A 16,918-nucleotide genomic window follows, 5' to 3' on the forward strand; every position below is an offset into this window, starting at 1 on the left:
TTTCAGCCCACAAGACATTAATTCAGGTGTTTTGAAAAGCCATTTCCAAGAACTAATATGCCAGTAATACAATATAAAGCTGGGACTAGGTCAGTTGGCTATGGTCAGCACTGTTGGCTGAGGGAATGACAGCGCTCTTGCTTATTATGTATGTTCATTTTCTTACTCAGTGCTGAGTGTACTGTGTGGTTGACCACTGTCAGCCACTGACAAAGCAATGAGGAAGAGCCCGAAGGGTTTTGGAGGAAAAACAATAGTCAGCAACAACAGAGTGGGCTGAGGAATCCATCACTGGTGAGAAGAGGGCACCATCTCTGTAATGGGGTCAAATCTCTTATCAGCTACTTTAAATATCAGAGTCCCTTTTAATGGCAGGTATTTTTGAGAGCTATGCCTTCAGCTTCAAGTATTTGGCACAGTAAAAGGTTTTGTTGGTTTTTGTCCCTGTGTTTTTGTGTGAAGGTGTTGAACATCCCGAGGCTGTTCATTATTAACTCCTTTCACTTCTTGCAGAACGTGTTTGTTAATTCCCCTGATTTATCTACTTCCGTACTTTTTTTCCCCTCTGTGCATTGGTACATTATGACAATGCAGCTGTGTGTATCTGGTGTTTTTAAGGTTTCACTCTCTGGCACCAGCTGTGTATAGAGATGTAGAGATTTTAGCCGTTTGAGACACGTACATACATCTTATCTCTCTCAGATGTCTCTAATTCCTCCCTGACTTACCTGTCCTACCTGCACAAATCTCTGCATCAAACTCTTTACTTTTTCTCTCTCATGGACAAGAGAGAGAACAGTTTGTTGAAGAGTGACCACACTGAATTGCAACCACATTTGTGTAACAGATAAATCTGTGAATAGTCAACTGATAGTGTCACTGGCAGACATGGTGGCACCGTCTCTGGTCTGCTATCCCCTCCTTGTCCTTGAAACTGATTCAAGGTCCTGCCCCCTCTGTCCTCAGTGTGAGCTGTGCTCTGTTGCTAGCAACATGTATTAAAGCAGGTCGATATCCATGACTCTCCCTCTGAGATCATGGTAGTATTATCAGTCCCAGATGTGGAGGCAACATGTGAGCTGTGCTGTCACTCAGTCCTGAAGTCTGGCCATGTGTCACACGTGTTCGTTTTGCTCTCTTCCTGGCTGTTAGATTTATCCTCCCGTCCCATCAGCTACATGTGTTGACAGCTTACTCTGCATCTAGTGGCTACTGTGTCTTTGCAGTGCTTAAGCTCTGCCCAGCCTTGGCCGCTGGAGTTTAGTGGGTCAATACTTAAACATTATCCAGACACATGACTTGATGCACCATAAATCCATAATCACCTTTTGATAGCGTAGCCGCATCTGCCCTTGAGAGTCAGCAACAAAACAGTGTCGCATTTGAAGCTCAAATTGACTTCTGATTAGGGATTTCCGTCAAGTGCACTGAAAGTAAAAGAGGAGGATAGAGGTTTGTTTGTTTTATGCTGTGGAGTGTAATTGCGTTGTATGCAGTGCTTTTTATTGAAGTGGAGTGTAAGTGTTTCCTTCAGAGACATGTCGCAAGCATCTGCTCTCACGGAGGGATAAGCTGATCAGGGCCTTCCCACTGCCGAGCCGGATGCATTTTCTGTGCGCAGATGGAGATAGACTTATCATAGTGTATCTAACAGATAGCATGTGTTGGTAAAACTCAATGTGACAGCACGGTTCGATCAATCAAACTCAATGTCGAGCCGCGTCTGTGCACACCACCACCCCTGTGCACAGATGTGTACACTACATGGTTATTACACAACTAGTCTCTGTTGTTACTCAAGCTGAAAGAGTGATCATCAATAGCATCAATAACACACCCCACGGGCAGGGTATTCGTAACTTCCTTGAAATCAATGTGTTCGATACACCAGCTCCAAGTTCACTCTCATTCTGGGAATTTTGCCTCACAAATATCTGAGGACTGAAACTTTGTTAATTAAGTGAGCTGTGCTCTACATGTCGTGGGATCAGGTATAAAAGCACAGCCAACAATAAATGATCAGTTTGAATGCCTTTACCTATCTTTCTCTGTCCTTATTTCCTGTCATCTCTCGACTGGATCTATCTTATACAGGTATAAAATGTGAAAATATAATTTAAAAAATGCACATGCCAAGTTTCTTTCCTTCAAAAACTGTGTGTTTACATGCATGTTATCGTATTAGTATTAGAGTTACCGTTATATATGAGCTTGTACATATCAAACTTTCCAATAACGGTTTGCTTCGTCTCTCAGGTGAAACCAAAGGTGATCGAGCCGCTGGACTACGAAAATGTGCTGGTGCAGAGGAAGACACAGATCCTCAGTGATGTCCTCAGAGACATGCTGCAGTTCCCCCTGGAGGACTTTGAGGTGAGTTTCACACCCGTTTCATGCATGTTCGCTGCGCAGAATGTGTCACATTTGCACTTGAAAACCTGGTTAAAAAAGTGTTGTAGTAAATCTGGCTCTGGGTATTGTGATTTTCACCATGGAAGTGATGTAAAGCTAGTGATGGTATGTAGCTGAGGGAGTGGTAACAACACTGCCAGAGTCAGGGCGTTGATTTCCAGTAGGGCTGCTCGTATAACTGCTGTGGAAATGAGGCATTTTGAAAAATATCCACTGAATAATGCGCCCCAATGGCTGAAAAATGGCATAGCTCATACTTACACTGTAAGTCATTAAAAAGTGCTCCACACAAGGTCACACCACGTATTGTTATCTGTCCAACATCATACCCACCCACTTGCGTGTGTTCTTTGTTGTATTTGTTTGGCTTTTGCAGTCTTTTCCTTTGGCCCTGGCGTGGCCGGTGTTGTGAGTGCTGGGTGGGGTCGTTCACAGAGCCTTTCTTTTTGTTTACATCCTTCCACGCTATAGAGAGAGAGGGGTCGGGGGCCATCTGTTTAATTGGCTCATTCAGCCTCCAGTGTTGTGACAGAGCTAGTGTTATCTCCAGCCACATTGCACAGGACGGACGCTCCCTTGCACTTTCCACGATGAGGACGGAAAATCTAAAATGGAAATCTGGCCCAGTGCTGGTACTTCAGGAAATGAGACTTCTTTGAAAGATGTGTCCTTAACAACAACAGCGATGAAGTGTACAGAATATCTGACCGTGCTGCTTGGTCTCACGGTGCAGTGGAAATTTTATATAGTATGGGCTTTTACTGTCATAGTTCTCTTTTCAGTGAGAGAAGTCTTTTTTTCACTCTCCATGATGACTTTAACATGTTTTTTGTGAATACACTGGATGGGAGAATACTTGACTATTTGTTTCATGTGACTGTGAAATAGTTAGTGATGCACTATAATTTGTTTCCTCTCAAGTTCCTTTCTCACCTGTACCTTAGCTTGTGAATGTGGGGCAGTTCTCTATCGTGCATAGAGGAGCTGATTACACTGAGGGCAAAAACCTTCCACCACAGCTTTATTGGGAGTGAAGTCCCACATAGTGTCCATGAGATGTTACGTTGTCACTTTCTTTTAAAAAAGCTAGAAGGACAATCTGATGGTGTAAAGACCGAAGTGTTAGTCTCTGAAGACATTAGACAAAGGGCTACATTATTCTTTTCTTTTGTAGCACCATCACTTTCAAAACAGGGTGTTAAATTCACAAGTTCAAGTAGTCGAGGGGTCCCAACCATAAGCCAATGTCTCCAACGTCTACTCTGGCCTTTGTTGCATGTCATCCCCCAGCTCCCTCTCCCCTCTCATTTCCCGTCATCTCTCTGCTGTACACGCTCAAATAAATTTCAAAAATGCTCCAAAAAATTAAAAAGATTTCATGCAATTTTAGCGCCTAATATCCAAAATATGTTGTAATGCACTTTTTTCGTAACCAGTACCCCCATTCCTGAGTGAGTTGAGTCAAACAGCAACACATTGTATTATAATGTTATTGTGTCAGTTTCTAGTTTAGAAAAAAGCTTTATTTACATGATAGCACTTTCAAATCAGTCTGTATTACCGTGAAACAATAGCATGTTTTTGATGAATAACACAGAATTTTGGAGCATTGCTTCATCTGTAATAAATGTATGGGATGGTCTTGTCATGTGAGGACTAACCTTTTCTGTAAAAGCCATGTTTGTGTCAGGTCTGAACCACTAAAACCACTATCTGACCCAGATAGTGTGGTGGGAACTCACTGTAAATTCATTTAGAGCGAAGAATCTTTAATTAATTCCCACTTGTGGAACTGTGCAAACTCTCATTACTATAGATGCTATCTTACTTTCTATCTGTGGGTTTGGCCATGTATAAATCCAGAGGCTGTTACAGTTTCCAAAGACCTGGCAGCTGGGGGCTCAGTGAGAGCGGGCCAGCCTTGTGTCATGCTCCTCCAGCCTGCTGCCATGAACATAACATACCAGCTTCACATACAAACACTACATTGTCAGGGGCTGACAGGTGATTCTGGATGAGGAAAAAAAAAAGAAAAAACACAACAGTGACTGAGCCTAACATCTGTTTCGACCTCCCCGTCCTCCTGTTCAAGCGAGGCTTTAATCAGCTTCCGTGTCAAGGCCCTTTCAGTGTTCGGTGCTTCTAGCAAAAGTAGGTACGAACAGTGTGTATTCATACAGAAACCTCAATATGCATAGAGAAAGCGGTAAGTATACAGTGCTGGCTGGTGAAAAATCAAGGCCAAAACAGACCGAAAGAGCTCCTCTGTCTGCATTGTTATTTTTGTATAAATCCTGGATTTGAGTGTTCCTCTGTAATAGAAACCACTATCAGGTCTCTACCTTATCTTATCCCCACTGGAACATCAAAAGTCATGTGTTGGTACTGGTCTTATGTGAGCCAGTCTTTGTATCATCTCCATCTGGTTTTGATCTGGAAGCTACTGGCACAAAGCAGTCCTGTGTAGGTTTCTCTGTGTTCTGTCTGCGAGGTTTCTGTAGAAATTTGTCGAGGATTACCAGGAGGGGGCCCCTCCTTCCCTCCTCTCCTCAATTTTTTATTACACGACAGTGTATGTCTTTAAATGATAAGGCTGGAAATGTTATATGTTTTTGTTATTGCAAAATAATCCCATAAAAACACAAAAAAACATGTTGGTTTGGTTTTCGATATTTGCCAACTTCCCTCCCCTGTCTGTGGCACCGAGCCCAAAGATCCATTTGTACCTATTGAAGAGGTATATTTTTAAAAGCAGGTCACAAAAATGTGTAGTTTCATTATGTCAAATTTTATCTGATTATTTCTCTATTATATCTACATAATATTATTATTTTTAGACATTTATGTTCCCAGAGGATGAATGGTACTGACTTTGGTAACCCCTTGACTTTTCCTCTAGCGCCACCATGAGGTAAATACCTTAAATATAAACCTTTGTAATTTATTTTGTCTCCTTTTAATGTGAGTTGCTCTGTCCCTTATTTGCTTTTCTTCTTTTTTCTTTTGTGAAGCACTTTGAGACATCTGTTCCTGAAAGGTTCAATATAAGTAAATTCATTATTATTATTATTAAATCAGGTATCTGTAAAACTAATGGCATCCCCATGAGCATCAGCTGTACTGCTTAGTGCTAATTAGCAAATGTCAGCATGTTAACATGCTAAACTAAAGTGGGGACCATGGTAAATATTACACCCGCCAAACAGCATGTTATTGTGAGAATGTTAGCATGGTGACGTTAGCATTTAGCTTAAATCTTAAACACTCTTGTCTTGTTAAAAAAAGGCTAAATAGTTACTAAAAAATATGGACACTGTCGTTTTTAGCAAACACTGCTCAAGTAGCGTATTTGTTCGGGACTACTTTCAACCACAGTTTTGATGCAATGGAGGTCTGTGGTACAGAGGAATGAGACATATCATGGCTGACAATACTTGTTTGTTGGAGAAAAAAATTGCTGGTTTTGGGCTTTTCATGGGATTTGTTGACAATAACAAAACTATAGAATGTCAGCTCCCTATTGTCCTGAATTTGGGAAATGTGAGGCCAGTGCTGACATGGTAATGGTCAGAAGGACACTTGGTTCAGGTTTGGCTGAGGAAGGAGAATCATTTTCCAAATAAAATGTTGATGGATGCTGAGTGCAGCCTGCACGTGCAAATTTGGGGCTCATTTCACCATAGTCCTCCCCGGCGACTTGTAGCCCAGTTAAAGGCTTCCTGTTGCCCACTTCCTGGCTCCCTCTTACCTCCATGCCTGTTTATTTCTCCTGCTTGGATTGCAAAGATTATCATCTCCTGTGCAGGAAACCTGGCTAGCAGAGAGGAAGGGGAGGCTTCAGGTTAACAAATACGAGCTCGGTATGGAATTTCTTGTAGTTAATGTAGCAGCGCTCAGTCAAATCCAGGGTCATTAAGAGAAACCAAGGAACAATTATCATCATTATTTATTAATGTGTCTATTATTTTCGTGATTAATTGATTGTTTCTTTGGTTTCTAAGGTGTCAGAAAATGGTAAAAATTTTGCAATTTCAGTATTTTATTTTAAATGTTACAATTTCATGAAGTCAAAGGTAACAGTCGAGAACTTAAAATTTAGTTTTCAATGGTGTAGTCAGTGAAAAGCAGCAATTCCTCACCTTTGAGGAGCTGAAACCAAACTTATTTTTTGGTATTTTTGCTTGAAAAAATGACTGAAAGGTACAATGTGGAAGATATGGCCAAAATTTTATTTTAAAGCGTCTGGCCATGTCCACTGGGAGGCTGCAGAGCCTGGTTCCATTTCTCACCGTGTAAACACCAACAATCCCCCGGTGCTCCGAGCCCTCAGTCGGGCCAGACTTCAGTCAGCTAATAGCGCCACTAACTGCATGGCTAACCAAGTTAATTAGCTAGCGGCAGCAGTAGTACCTACAGCCAAAGATAGCTACAACAAAGAGAATAGTGAGCAGCACTTAGCAATTACTCTGGTGATGTACTGTTCCCTTTTTGTTTGGAGTGACCTTTGACAGGTGGCTCATTCTTCACCTTCTGCACCCCTAGACATTAATTTTCTGTCAATAAAACTATCAATTAATCTACAAATCATTTCAGCCCTTTATTACAGTCAAGAAGAATCATTTTCAGTTTCATGCTGTGAAGATAGCAAAATATCACCTCAGAAATATATTGTAAAGTGTGCTCTGATGAAAGTGAAATGTTTAATTTATAAAGGAAAAAATTTATTATTTTAAATCAACGTGATGTTTTCAGGGTATTACTGGATTGAATCATACACATATGAAATATACATGTTTTCAATTCTGTACACATTTGACTGATTTATTCTATGTGATCTAAGCTTGACTCTTTTTCTTTATGAGATAGAAACACTATGTGTTCACAGTGCTTTCATTTGGTTCAGTCTGCAGTAAATTGGGCTGTGAACTAATGACATGGAACATATTTCTGCTCAAAGCGCTTTTGATTTAAATAAAATGTGTTGGGAAAGATAATCGAGGTTTTGTCTGCACTAACACAGCTGATGAGCATTTGACTCAGACAAAGGTCGAATTCAGTTGCCTCCTTTTAACTCACACAGCTGAACTGTTATCACTTAATGGTTGTATTCATATTTCACTCTTGCTCGCAGGGATTACGTGTGGTCAGATGCACTTTATTTTTACATTTCAGAAATAATCCTCCTGCCGAGGCCTGTTGGTGATGTTGTTGGACGTAGCAGTACTTTATTCAGTTTAATAGTGCTCCAGCTTTCACACTGCTGAAAAAACACTAGAAGTGACCTATTGACAATCCTGAAATACTTCAAATACTTATTTATATACTTCATTCCATCACCTCCTTCACAGCTTACTTCTGGAGCCTCTATTGTAGGAGTTATTAGGATATGAGTCAAGAAAGGAAATGTAAAGTTTGTTATTGTTTGGATATATTATTTGCCACAATTTCTTTCTCCATCAGCCACATGAGGGAAGCTCTGTTCCTGTTCCTTTTTCTCTAAATCAGGAGTTCAGATATTGGAAGGGAGCTCCAAAACACATCTCTCAACAGTTACTCTCATATGGGAGTCAAATAAATGAGATACTGTAATTCAGACTCGGATGCATTTATGAGCACTTTAATAATTTGTTTATATTCTCACTTTTCATCCAGCACCATCATCAGGTCAAAACTTAAAACTGTCCAATACTTTGGTAAATGCCAGCAAAACTAATGACATTCCCCTGAGCCTCAGCTGTACTTTGTGTTTCAAGAAGTGGTGAATGTTAGCATGCTAACATGCTAAACAAAGAGGTGGACATGGTAAACATTATACCTACTCTACATCAGCTTGTTAGCGTTGTCACTTTGAGCGTGTTAGCGTGCTGACATTAGCATTTCTCTCAAAGCACGTATGTGCGTAAGTGCAGTCTCAGAGAGCAGCTATCATGTCTGTCGACACTTAGTCGATATATATATGCATGAATTATTACTCAGACAGTGGAGCCTTGATTTGTGTTCTGTTGTGAAACGGCTGTTTGGCTCCAGTGCAAAGTCAACCTGTTGGTCATTAGTGAAAGGCTTAAATGAAGCATTAGTGGTGCCGAGATGCTGATTACTCGGAGTGCATCTGTACAACAGTGGCAGAGAGCCAGGCTCAGGGTGTGTCTGTGGGTCCTGGAGCTGAAAGCATCCTGCCTCCCTCACATACCGCCTCCACTGAACCCTAAGAAAGACACCGGTCCTTTCCCATACAGAATAATATTTAAAAGAACACCCCTGAGCAACTGTGTCCAGCTGAAACCACAAACTGTAATACTGGGTAAAGTGTCCAACTTGAGCAATGTCTTCCACATTTTGTTTCAATTTCATTTTTACAATGTCATGTTCGTTGTAATTCCCCTTTTCAAGTTTTCTTGGTGAATAAAACATTTCTTTGTTTTCTAGATTTCAACTTTGAGGCGGCAAGGGAGGACACTCTACCCTACAGTGCCTGAAAATGCAGAGCGAGAGGCCCAGAGTTTGTTTGTCCAAGAGGTAAGACCCTGACAACAGATTTTCTTCATCATCATCTTAGCTTGAGCAATGGCATCCTACATAAACGCACAAGTTTGAGCAGTTTCAGTTATTTCACATAAGGGATTTCTTTATTGTTTTTTTTTTTCTGGGCTTTTCTCACGGGTGTGAAGAGGAGGGTTGTGCGACTCTCAGTCTGTCTCCCTCCAACCCCACCCAGGAGCAGTTCTCAATCTGTGGAGGAAGACCATTAAATAAGCAAAGTAATATAACAAAATCACCCAAAATATCAGCCAAGAAACAACCGGCGATGGACTCAGCACGTCGCTTATAACTATTCATCTAATCACCATGATGTATTCAATGCACCAATCAGGATTTATCAACGTTTTAATCAAAACATATCTCACATATCACATATTTCAACTTTAAAAAGCTGAGATACAGTATGTACACTACCCTCAGTGTGACATAGCTTCAACAAACTGGAACAAGTAGAAGAAGTCTGTTATATAAATGTTGTTAACAAAAACTAAATTAACAGTTTCATTTATTTCATCATACATTTAAGGGAAATATTGGGAATATTGGCAATATTTTTCAGTTTTATAGGAACCAACGGTAATGTCAAATTAGTGTATTTGTTATGCACAGGACATTAAGAACAACTTTAAAGCTATTTCGCTGATTACACACCCACACGCACACACACACACACACACACACACACACACACACACACACACACACACACACACACACACACATAGATTAATTAAATGTAGAGTATGAAAAAACCTGCTGGCAGCAGTTGCAAAGAGGTTAGAAAGTGGTTAGCAAAGTATATCACAGACACATCGCTGCAGAATACTGATGCTGATGTGAGTTATTAACCAGTTTGTGATCTAACATTAGCAGTAAGGTACACAGCACATCACAGCGCGGCAGGAAGTAGCCTGTAGAAACTGCTGTGTAAATGGCATCAGGGCTCAGTGCAGATTACTGGAAGCAGCTGGACTGTTTGTACTCTATTTCCTCATTAATGTCTATTTATGCCAGCGGACGTAGGAGTGATAAGGTGCAATTAATTTCCACTGTCCACAAGTATATCAAACATCTGGTTATTTTCCGTGAGTTTTGGTTTATGGTGCTGTCGGTCTGTGCTGAGTCTTGAACATATCTGCTATCAAATGTTTCAGCTTACACGCAAGTTGTCAACATCCTTAAAAACACACACTGAAGTGCCTGAAATGTGTTGTTTAGTCATTTGATTGCAGCTGGAATGGGAAAAAATGGTTGTTGTGAATCATTTCCAGTTGGTGCAGATAAAATTATGATTTATGTCTACAAGAGGGGAGACGTGGTTTCCTCTCACAATCGCACTGGTTTTCCATGTGGCCCATGCACACTGCTTTTAATGTCTTTTTAAGCCAGAGACCAACTGGCTGCCGACAATTCACCTCTAGGTCAAAGGTCAGTGTTAAGGGAGCTTTGTCTGAAGACATAAGGACACTTAAACTGCCAGTCATGTGCTGCGTGACATCAGCAGGACAGCTGTGTGGATCAGCCCAGCAGGAGCCTCTCTGTTTCCGATCACTCTCCTCATCAGGTTGCATCTCGGCTCCCTGACGGAGCAGTTCTTATAACGGCACGTATTTCTTCAGAAGAGATAGCAGCGAGCTGCTCCTATCACTGACTTTAACAATGAACAGATGTCTCCTTTCCAGGGAGATAGAGATACACTCCCTCCCACTTTCTACTGGTGGGTGGTTAGAGTGTGAACACTTGTCATACACTCCTTTTTCCTTAAGGATTTCACAGTGTAGAGGCTTTAAATGTTGCCAGCGTATTTTGTCAGCCACTTCATTGAAACAAATCAACACCACTTTCTTTCAAAGTCTCTCATCTTGTGGATAGGTTTCACTTCTGTTTGATGGGATGTCAGCTGAAATTTGAGGATCATCAGACTGTCTTATAGTGGAGAACCTAGCATTTCTTTACACATCAAATACTGTTTACAGCGCTCTGGGAAAAACTGTGTGGATGCAAAAAAAAAACCAAAAACTTGAAGGCCCGTGAAGCCTTCTCTGGCTCCAGAGAGAGCTGCACGAAATCTAAAAAATTGCCTCAAGTGATGTCACTTGAGGCAATTTTCTCCATCAGTTGGGGTTGAAGGCTACACTTTTGAAAATAGGGACTGAGCATTAGAACAAAGTTAGCTTACCAGACTGTTAAAGCCTGCTCCTCATCTTTGCTTGAGGATAGCACCTTGCAGCTGCACTACATACCATAAGATCAAGTGGCATTGAGGGTAATGTAGGTGTTGGGTTTTGACAAAGAAGAAGAATGCATGGAACAAAAAAGACAATATGGCTGGATCCGCTGCATTGATTGTGATCACTTTTTATCCATTGTGAGTCTGACGGTGTTATAGGAGTAAAACACTAAATCTTTTGAAGGTGTCAGTATGGTTGAACGGAAGTGCTGGTCAGATCGTAGAACAGCGTCTGAAACCCTCTCCCACCGCAAAGTTCCAACACTGGAATAGAGAGGCCTGCTTCTGACCATTTCTGTAACTTTCCCAAGCCAGCAATCCCACAATTATGCCTCTTTCATGCAACAGTTGGTCAGTCGTGAGACACTAAGCAGATTTTTTACTCTTCATAACCACTTCTGTGTTTTTTGAGTATACAGTCCATTGAAAGCTATGAATGCCTTCAAGGAAACATTGTCCGAAAGTGTGCAACGATGTATTTAAGCTATTGTTGCATCTCGTCCGGTGCACCGACCACAAGCTTCTCACTCCACCTTCCTGTTTGGCCATTGTGAACATTTATAAACACTCGTGCCTTCAGACATTATTGGATGACACAGCTTACAGACTGGTTCCTTTGAAGCATAGTGATGCTTTAACACAGCCCCTAAAGTAGTATTGCATTGTTTATAGCACTGACTCACTGTAAAGTATGTTTTAGTGGTCTGTAATTTGTCTCCTTTGTCTTCTCAGTGCATTAAGACCTACAAGTCTGACTGGCATGTCGTCAACTACAAGTATGAGGACTATTCTGGAGACTTTCGACAGATTCCAAAGTAAGTCTGTAGTTGAAAACTTCGACTCTGTATTCACAGAGGTAATGTGGTTGTCTGCCAAGACATTCTTCCAATGGGCAAGTAAGAACAGCTACTGTACGTAATATGTGGATGCCAGAGGTTTTAAACTAAAAGACACACACAGTCACGCACATTCTTTTGTGTGATAAACTGTCATGTTTTTCTTTCCTGCCTCTGACAAAATGTTGTTGAGACAAAATGACGAGGAAACACGCATACAAATAATTTTTATTTCCATGCAACAAAAGAGCGTTTCCTTTTTACGGTGCGCTGGATAATTCCCGACTGCAGCCAGTGTGGAAACCACCCTCATTGTCTGGAGATTGTGTCATCAGCTCCAGCCTCTTCCCTAAAGAATATCTGTTTTACTGTCAATATGTCCGAGTATGAGTCGACAATGACCTTGTGACTTTCACACCATCGCTGCTGCCAAATGTTCTGTCACTTAACTGAATCTGGGGAAGTTAAAACAATACACGGTGACGCGGATCGCCTGTTAAAAACCTCACACTATTTTCAGATGTTCATTTTCCAGCAGGCAGTATACACCTCAACATGTCACCAAGAACGGTGCTGCTTTTCAGCACTCCTGGAATTTACATTTGCCATGATGTCGCCTTTTTGGGACTCTCTCGAGAAGGCTGCTAATATGCAAAATTACTTGTTTTTAAAAAATGACAAAAGGGAAAAAATCACTTAATCTCAGTCACAGCACTTGAGAGCACACGTGCTAGAAAGATTTGCAGCCGGAAAGCAAGTCAGATAAGCTCAATCTGCCATTGCTGTAAGGGAAAGTGCTAAAATTCACTTACCACTGTTGTACAGATGCACTCCGATATATAAAAAAAAATGTGTTCATTGAGAAGAGTCCCATTCCAAAGTGGTACATTAAGATATTATTATATTAGCTTCTACGTTCAACACATAACATTTAATTAAATATAACTAAAATGTCATAAAAACTGTCAGATAAATGTACTTGAGTTAAAAAAAAAGATATTACAACATTGTCATTATGTTAAAATTGTACATTACCAGAGTAAAGGGTTATCTTGACATGCGGTAATCTGTTGTGTTATGTGTTGCTTCTAGTTAATACACATTAAAGACGCCTCTTAATGAGAATTAATCATTTTACAGCAAAGTGTCCAGGCCTGATAAACTGGCTGTCCATGTGTTTGAAGTGGACGAGGATGTTGACAAAGATGAGGTGAGTCTATGTCTAATGTGTTACTGGTCATAACGGTGTCAGCCAAATTCAATCAATACCAGAGTAATGGACTACATGTTTTTGCGTTGTGTTTATAGCAAATTATTGCGTTTCCAGACTGCATTTGTACTCAGGATTATTTACTTTATTTGGAACCCAGCCCAGGAAAGACTGCATGCCGCTCAATGTGCCTAATTCCAGTCATCCGTTTTGCCTTTTCCATTTTCATCACAGCTGTTAAAGAGATAAAAGGCATTTTTGTGTCTAATAGCTGAGTCTATTGGAAAGAATTAAGTGTGATTAGACTTGAGGACTTTTTGCTGGCGCGCAGTGAAATTTTCAAGCAGCATTTGGATCTTTTCATCTTCAACTAATTCATAGATGGGTGTGTGTTTTTGTGCAGAGTGTTTGTTGTCTTTGGACCACAGCACAACACGGAGGCTCATAAGTCACCTGACAGACACCCAGATGTGATGGGAGTCTTCAAAGATGATGCAAAGCTGTGGCTGAAGCGTTATCTAACATGCTCTGAGGTCACACTGCCTCTCAAGATGTATGATGATGATCCTGACCTCCTCTCCTCAAACCGCGCCTGCTTTAGGCAGCACAATGTCGCTTACACAGAAGACCTGAGCACCACATTTCCCTTTGAATATGTGCAAATGTGACTTAGGAAAGAATCCTCCATCTCCTCAAAAGAGCCACCATAGGATCTGTTTTAAACAGGGAGTTTACTTCTGTAGATGAGAGAAAAGGATTTGAACTCCTCCTCTGAAATCCCCAGAATAAACTGTATTTCTATATGATTGTGTGTTTAGGACTTCATGCAACATTGGTTGTGTGATTTGCTTCATCTTCTCTCTTCTTCTGCAGTTTTGTCAAACCACTCTTTAGCTGATCCTTTCGAAGCTGTCCTCGAGTCTTTTCTGGAGCAAACTGGAGTTCAGAAAAAATGAACCCAGTGGTTTGTCTGCCTCTCTGGGGACTGTTGAATGTTGTCTAGACTCTGACGAGGAGAAACAGGTACTGAACCTCTCCAGATGCTTTTTGGATCACTCCACAAGGCACGTTGAAAATATTATGATTCCTGCCAGCCCTTTCTGAAAAGCCCATTTGGCTTTATTAGACTGAGAGAAGAAGAAGAAGAGGTGCTGGACCAGGATGAAGACATCTTGAAAGGCCATTCAGTCTTCTCGTTGTGTGAAATTGTCAGAGATACAGAGTCTGTAGGCTTTCAGCATCAGGAAGTGTACCATAAATGACACGTCTTCTTTTTCATACGGGGCTGATCTAAGCCAGGACAGGGCTGTGGAGTTTGTCCTTGTCTCTTCTTCCTTCATTACTCTCCTAATTGGTTTATTTTTACAGGTCAGGATAGCCGGTGGATCATGGTCACTTTGTGTTTGAACTTATGTGAAGGACGTGATCTCACCTATTAAGTGGGAGATGATCGGGGCCATGTGTCATGGATCTGCTGTGAAGATGGAGATATTTATTGTGTTTAACAGTCATAGTTTGTTTAATGTTCCTCGGCCTGCTTGTTTGGATTGAGGCAGACCTACATCATGATGGGCTCTGTGTCATCTCAAACCAGAACATCAAAGGTTTCGTGCGCCGTGAGGCCGGGCTTTGGCAGCGTGTGAGAAAAGCACAGTGGTGATAGGCTATCATGATTTGATGATCCACCAGGAAAATATCCAATTTAAGTGTCATGTTGAGGCCTCTTTAAGAAAGATCTGCAAAGGCTTCTTAATATATAGATGTTTTCTCAGTTTGTTTTGTCAGTTTTCTGGAAACAGTTTACACTGTTGCGCCATTTTTTAAATCTTGCAACTTGTTCCAACATGAAATTTGTAAATTTGTGAGTACGTTACAGTACATGGAAAATTGAGATTTGCAGTGTGTATTAAACTGTCTGATGTCTTGTGTCCTGCAGGATACGGCCTCCCTGGGATCCCAGAAAGGAGGCATTTCCAAACATGGCTGGCTGTATAAAGGCAACATGAACAGCGCCATCAGCGTCACTATGAGGGTGAGACAGCTTCAGTGGTCACATTTAGAACTGAAAGTCAATTAATTTATTTTTGATCAACAGAAAAATCAAGCAAAAATGGCAAACATTTGCTGGTTCCAGTTTCCCAAATGTCAGGATTTGCTTATAGCAATATGTATATGATAGGAAATTAAACATATTTAGCTTTTGGCCTGTTAGTCAGGCAAATCAATCAGTTAGAGATGTCACCTCTGGCTCTGGGAGGTCGTTTTTCACATTTGTCATTTTATAGACAAGATGATTAATGATTAGGTATGATGGGAAAAACACTATCAGAATAGTGTTCATTTTTGTATTCTAATTTATGATAATTTCAACATAAAAGACATTTTACAAAAGAAAAACAAAGCAAACATCAACAGGACAGGTTACTGTGTCCTATTGTCCTTTATTTTATTTAGATTCAGATGTTAGTGTTGTTGTTTTTTGCAGTGAAGATGTTTCCCTGATCCTTACTATGTCCATCCATTGTTTTAGTATGGGAGGTTTAGGTTAATTGTCTTTTTACAGGCAGGCTTCTTATTGCTGCCAGCCCAGTCTTACACTGTGTAAAAGTAAAATTGTTATTTCCAAAACACTGCGTTTTCGTCGTTGAATGTTATCTCTTCTTTTTGTTTCAGTCATTCAAGAGGAGATATTTCCATCTCACCCAGCTTGGAGATGGCTCTTACAATCTGAACTTCTACAAGGATGAGAAGATCTCCAGAGAGCCCAAAGGAACCATTTTTTTGGACTCCTGTATGGGTGTGGTTCAGGTACGCTCCCCAGGCATCTCTGTCTCGAAGGCGGTGATTGTTGAAATGCGATGACCCTTGATGACCCGTTACCTGCTGTGCCAAACAGGATATCCCTGCTGGCGCCGTGGCAGCTCCGGGTGTGACCTGGTCCCTTGTTGAAATTAAAACCCCATTTCCCAGAAATAGAATGAGAATACAGACATGGCAGCTTCCTCTTCGCGGCTCTCTTCTCTGTCGGTGTAATTTCCGACATTCAGGGTAAAACGTAAGCTAGAACAGGGAAAATTTCAACACAAATTTCTCTGAAATTGATGGACTGCTGGAAAGCATCTGCGAGACCCTCTCGTGTTCATTTCCCTGAAACCTGAGCTCTTTCCTCCCCAAGGTCATGCCTTACTGCTGACTCCCAGCTGGTGAAACAAGGTGAATGCTGAGGTCTCACTTCCGTGCACTTTCCATCGGCCTCACAATCAATGCCACGTGCAGGCATCTGAACGCAGGCCAGGACTCACTGGGTGCATTATCATCTGTCTATCATCTCACTCGATGGAAAGAACCTGATTTCACTGATGTGGCGGCCAGCTGGCGTTGATCAGATATTTACTGTTGAATAAGGCTGAGCATTTTTCCAGGACTGTCTGATTCCTATCGTGTGGAGGGGGAGAGTTATCAGCCTCAGTGTAGAAGGAGGAGAGGGGTACACATGTTATTTGAATGCTTTTAAGATTTTTGGAGGTTTCGTCAGCGCGGGTTGCGGTGTCCATGTTGTCCCCCGAGTTCTCCGAGCATCCACACCACCCAGTTTTCAACCGCAGACCTTCACTCTGTTACATTCCTCAGTGGTGGAAGAAGTGAAGTAAGAATGCACCTCCAGGTTCAATCCAGTCTGGAGAGAAACAT

At 41.3% G+C, this 16,918-nt stretch overlaps 1 protein-coding gene across 8 annotated transcripts in view; it reads left to right on the forward strand.

Moving 5' to 3' along the window:
* The window catches only part of LOC139339902 (dedicator of cytokinesis protein 9), a 78,234-nt gene that overhangs the window by 32,119 nt on the left and 29,197 nt on the right, over positions 1–16,918 (forward strand). For all 8 annotated transcript variants that reach the window (XM_070975334.1, XM_070975336.1, XM_070975331.1 and 5 more), the window contains exons 2-7: positions 2,257–2,373; positions 8,839–8,928; positions 11,915–11,997; positions 13,159–13,228; positions 15,165–15,260; positions 15,902–16,036. In XM_070975334.1, the coding sequence (XP_070831435.1) occupies positions 2,257–2,373; positions 8,839–8,928; positions 11,915–11,997; positions 13,159–13,228; positions 15,165–15,260; positions 15,902–16,036 (591 nt within the window). The remainder of the gene's footprint in view (positions 1–2,256; positions 2,374–8,838; positions 8,929–11,914; positions 11,998–13,158; positions 13,229–15,164; positions 15,261–15,901; positions 16,037–16,918) is intronic.

The sequence above is a fragment of the Chaetodon trifascialis genome, chromosome 12, assembly GCF_039877785.1.
Source record: "Chaetodon trifascialis isolate fChaTrf1 chromosome 12, fChaTrf1.hap1, whole genome shotgun sequence".
Classification (NCBI taxonomy): domain Eukaryota; kingdom Metazoa; phylum Chordata; class Actinopteri; order Chaetodontiformes; family Chaetodontidae; genus Chaetodon; species Chaetodon trifascialis.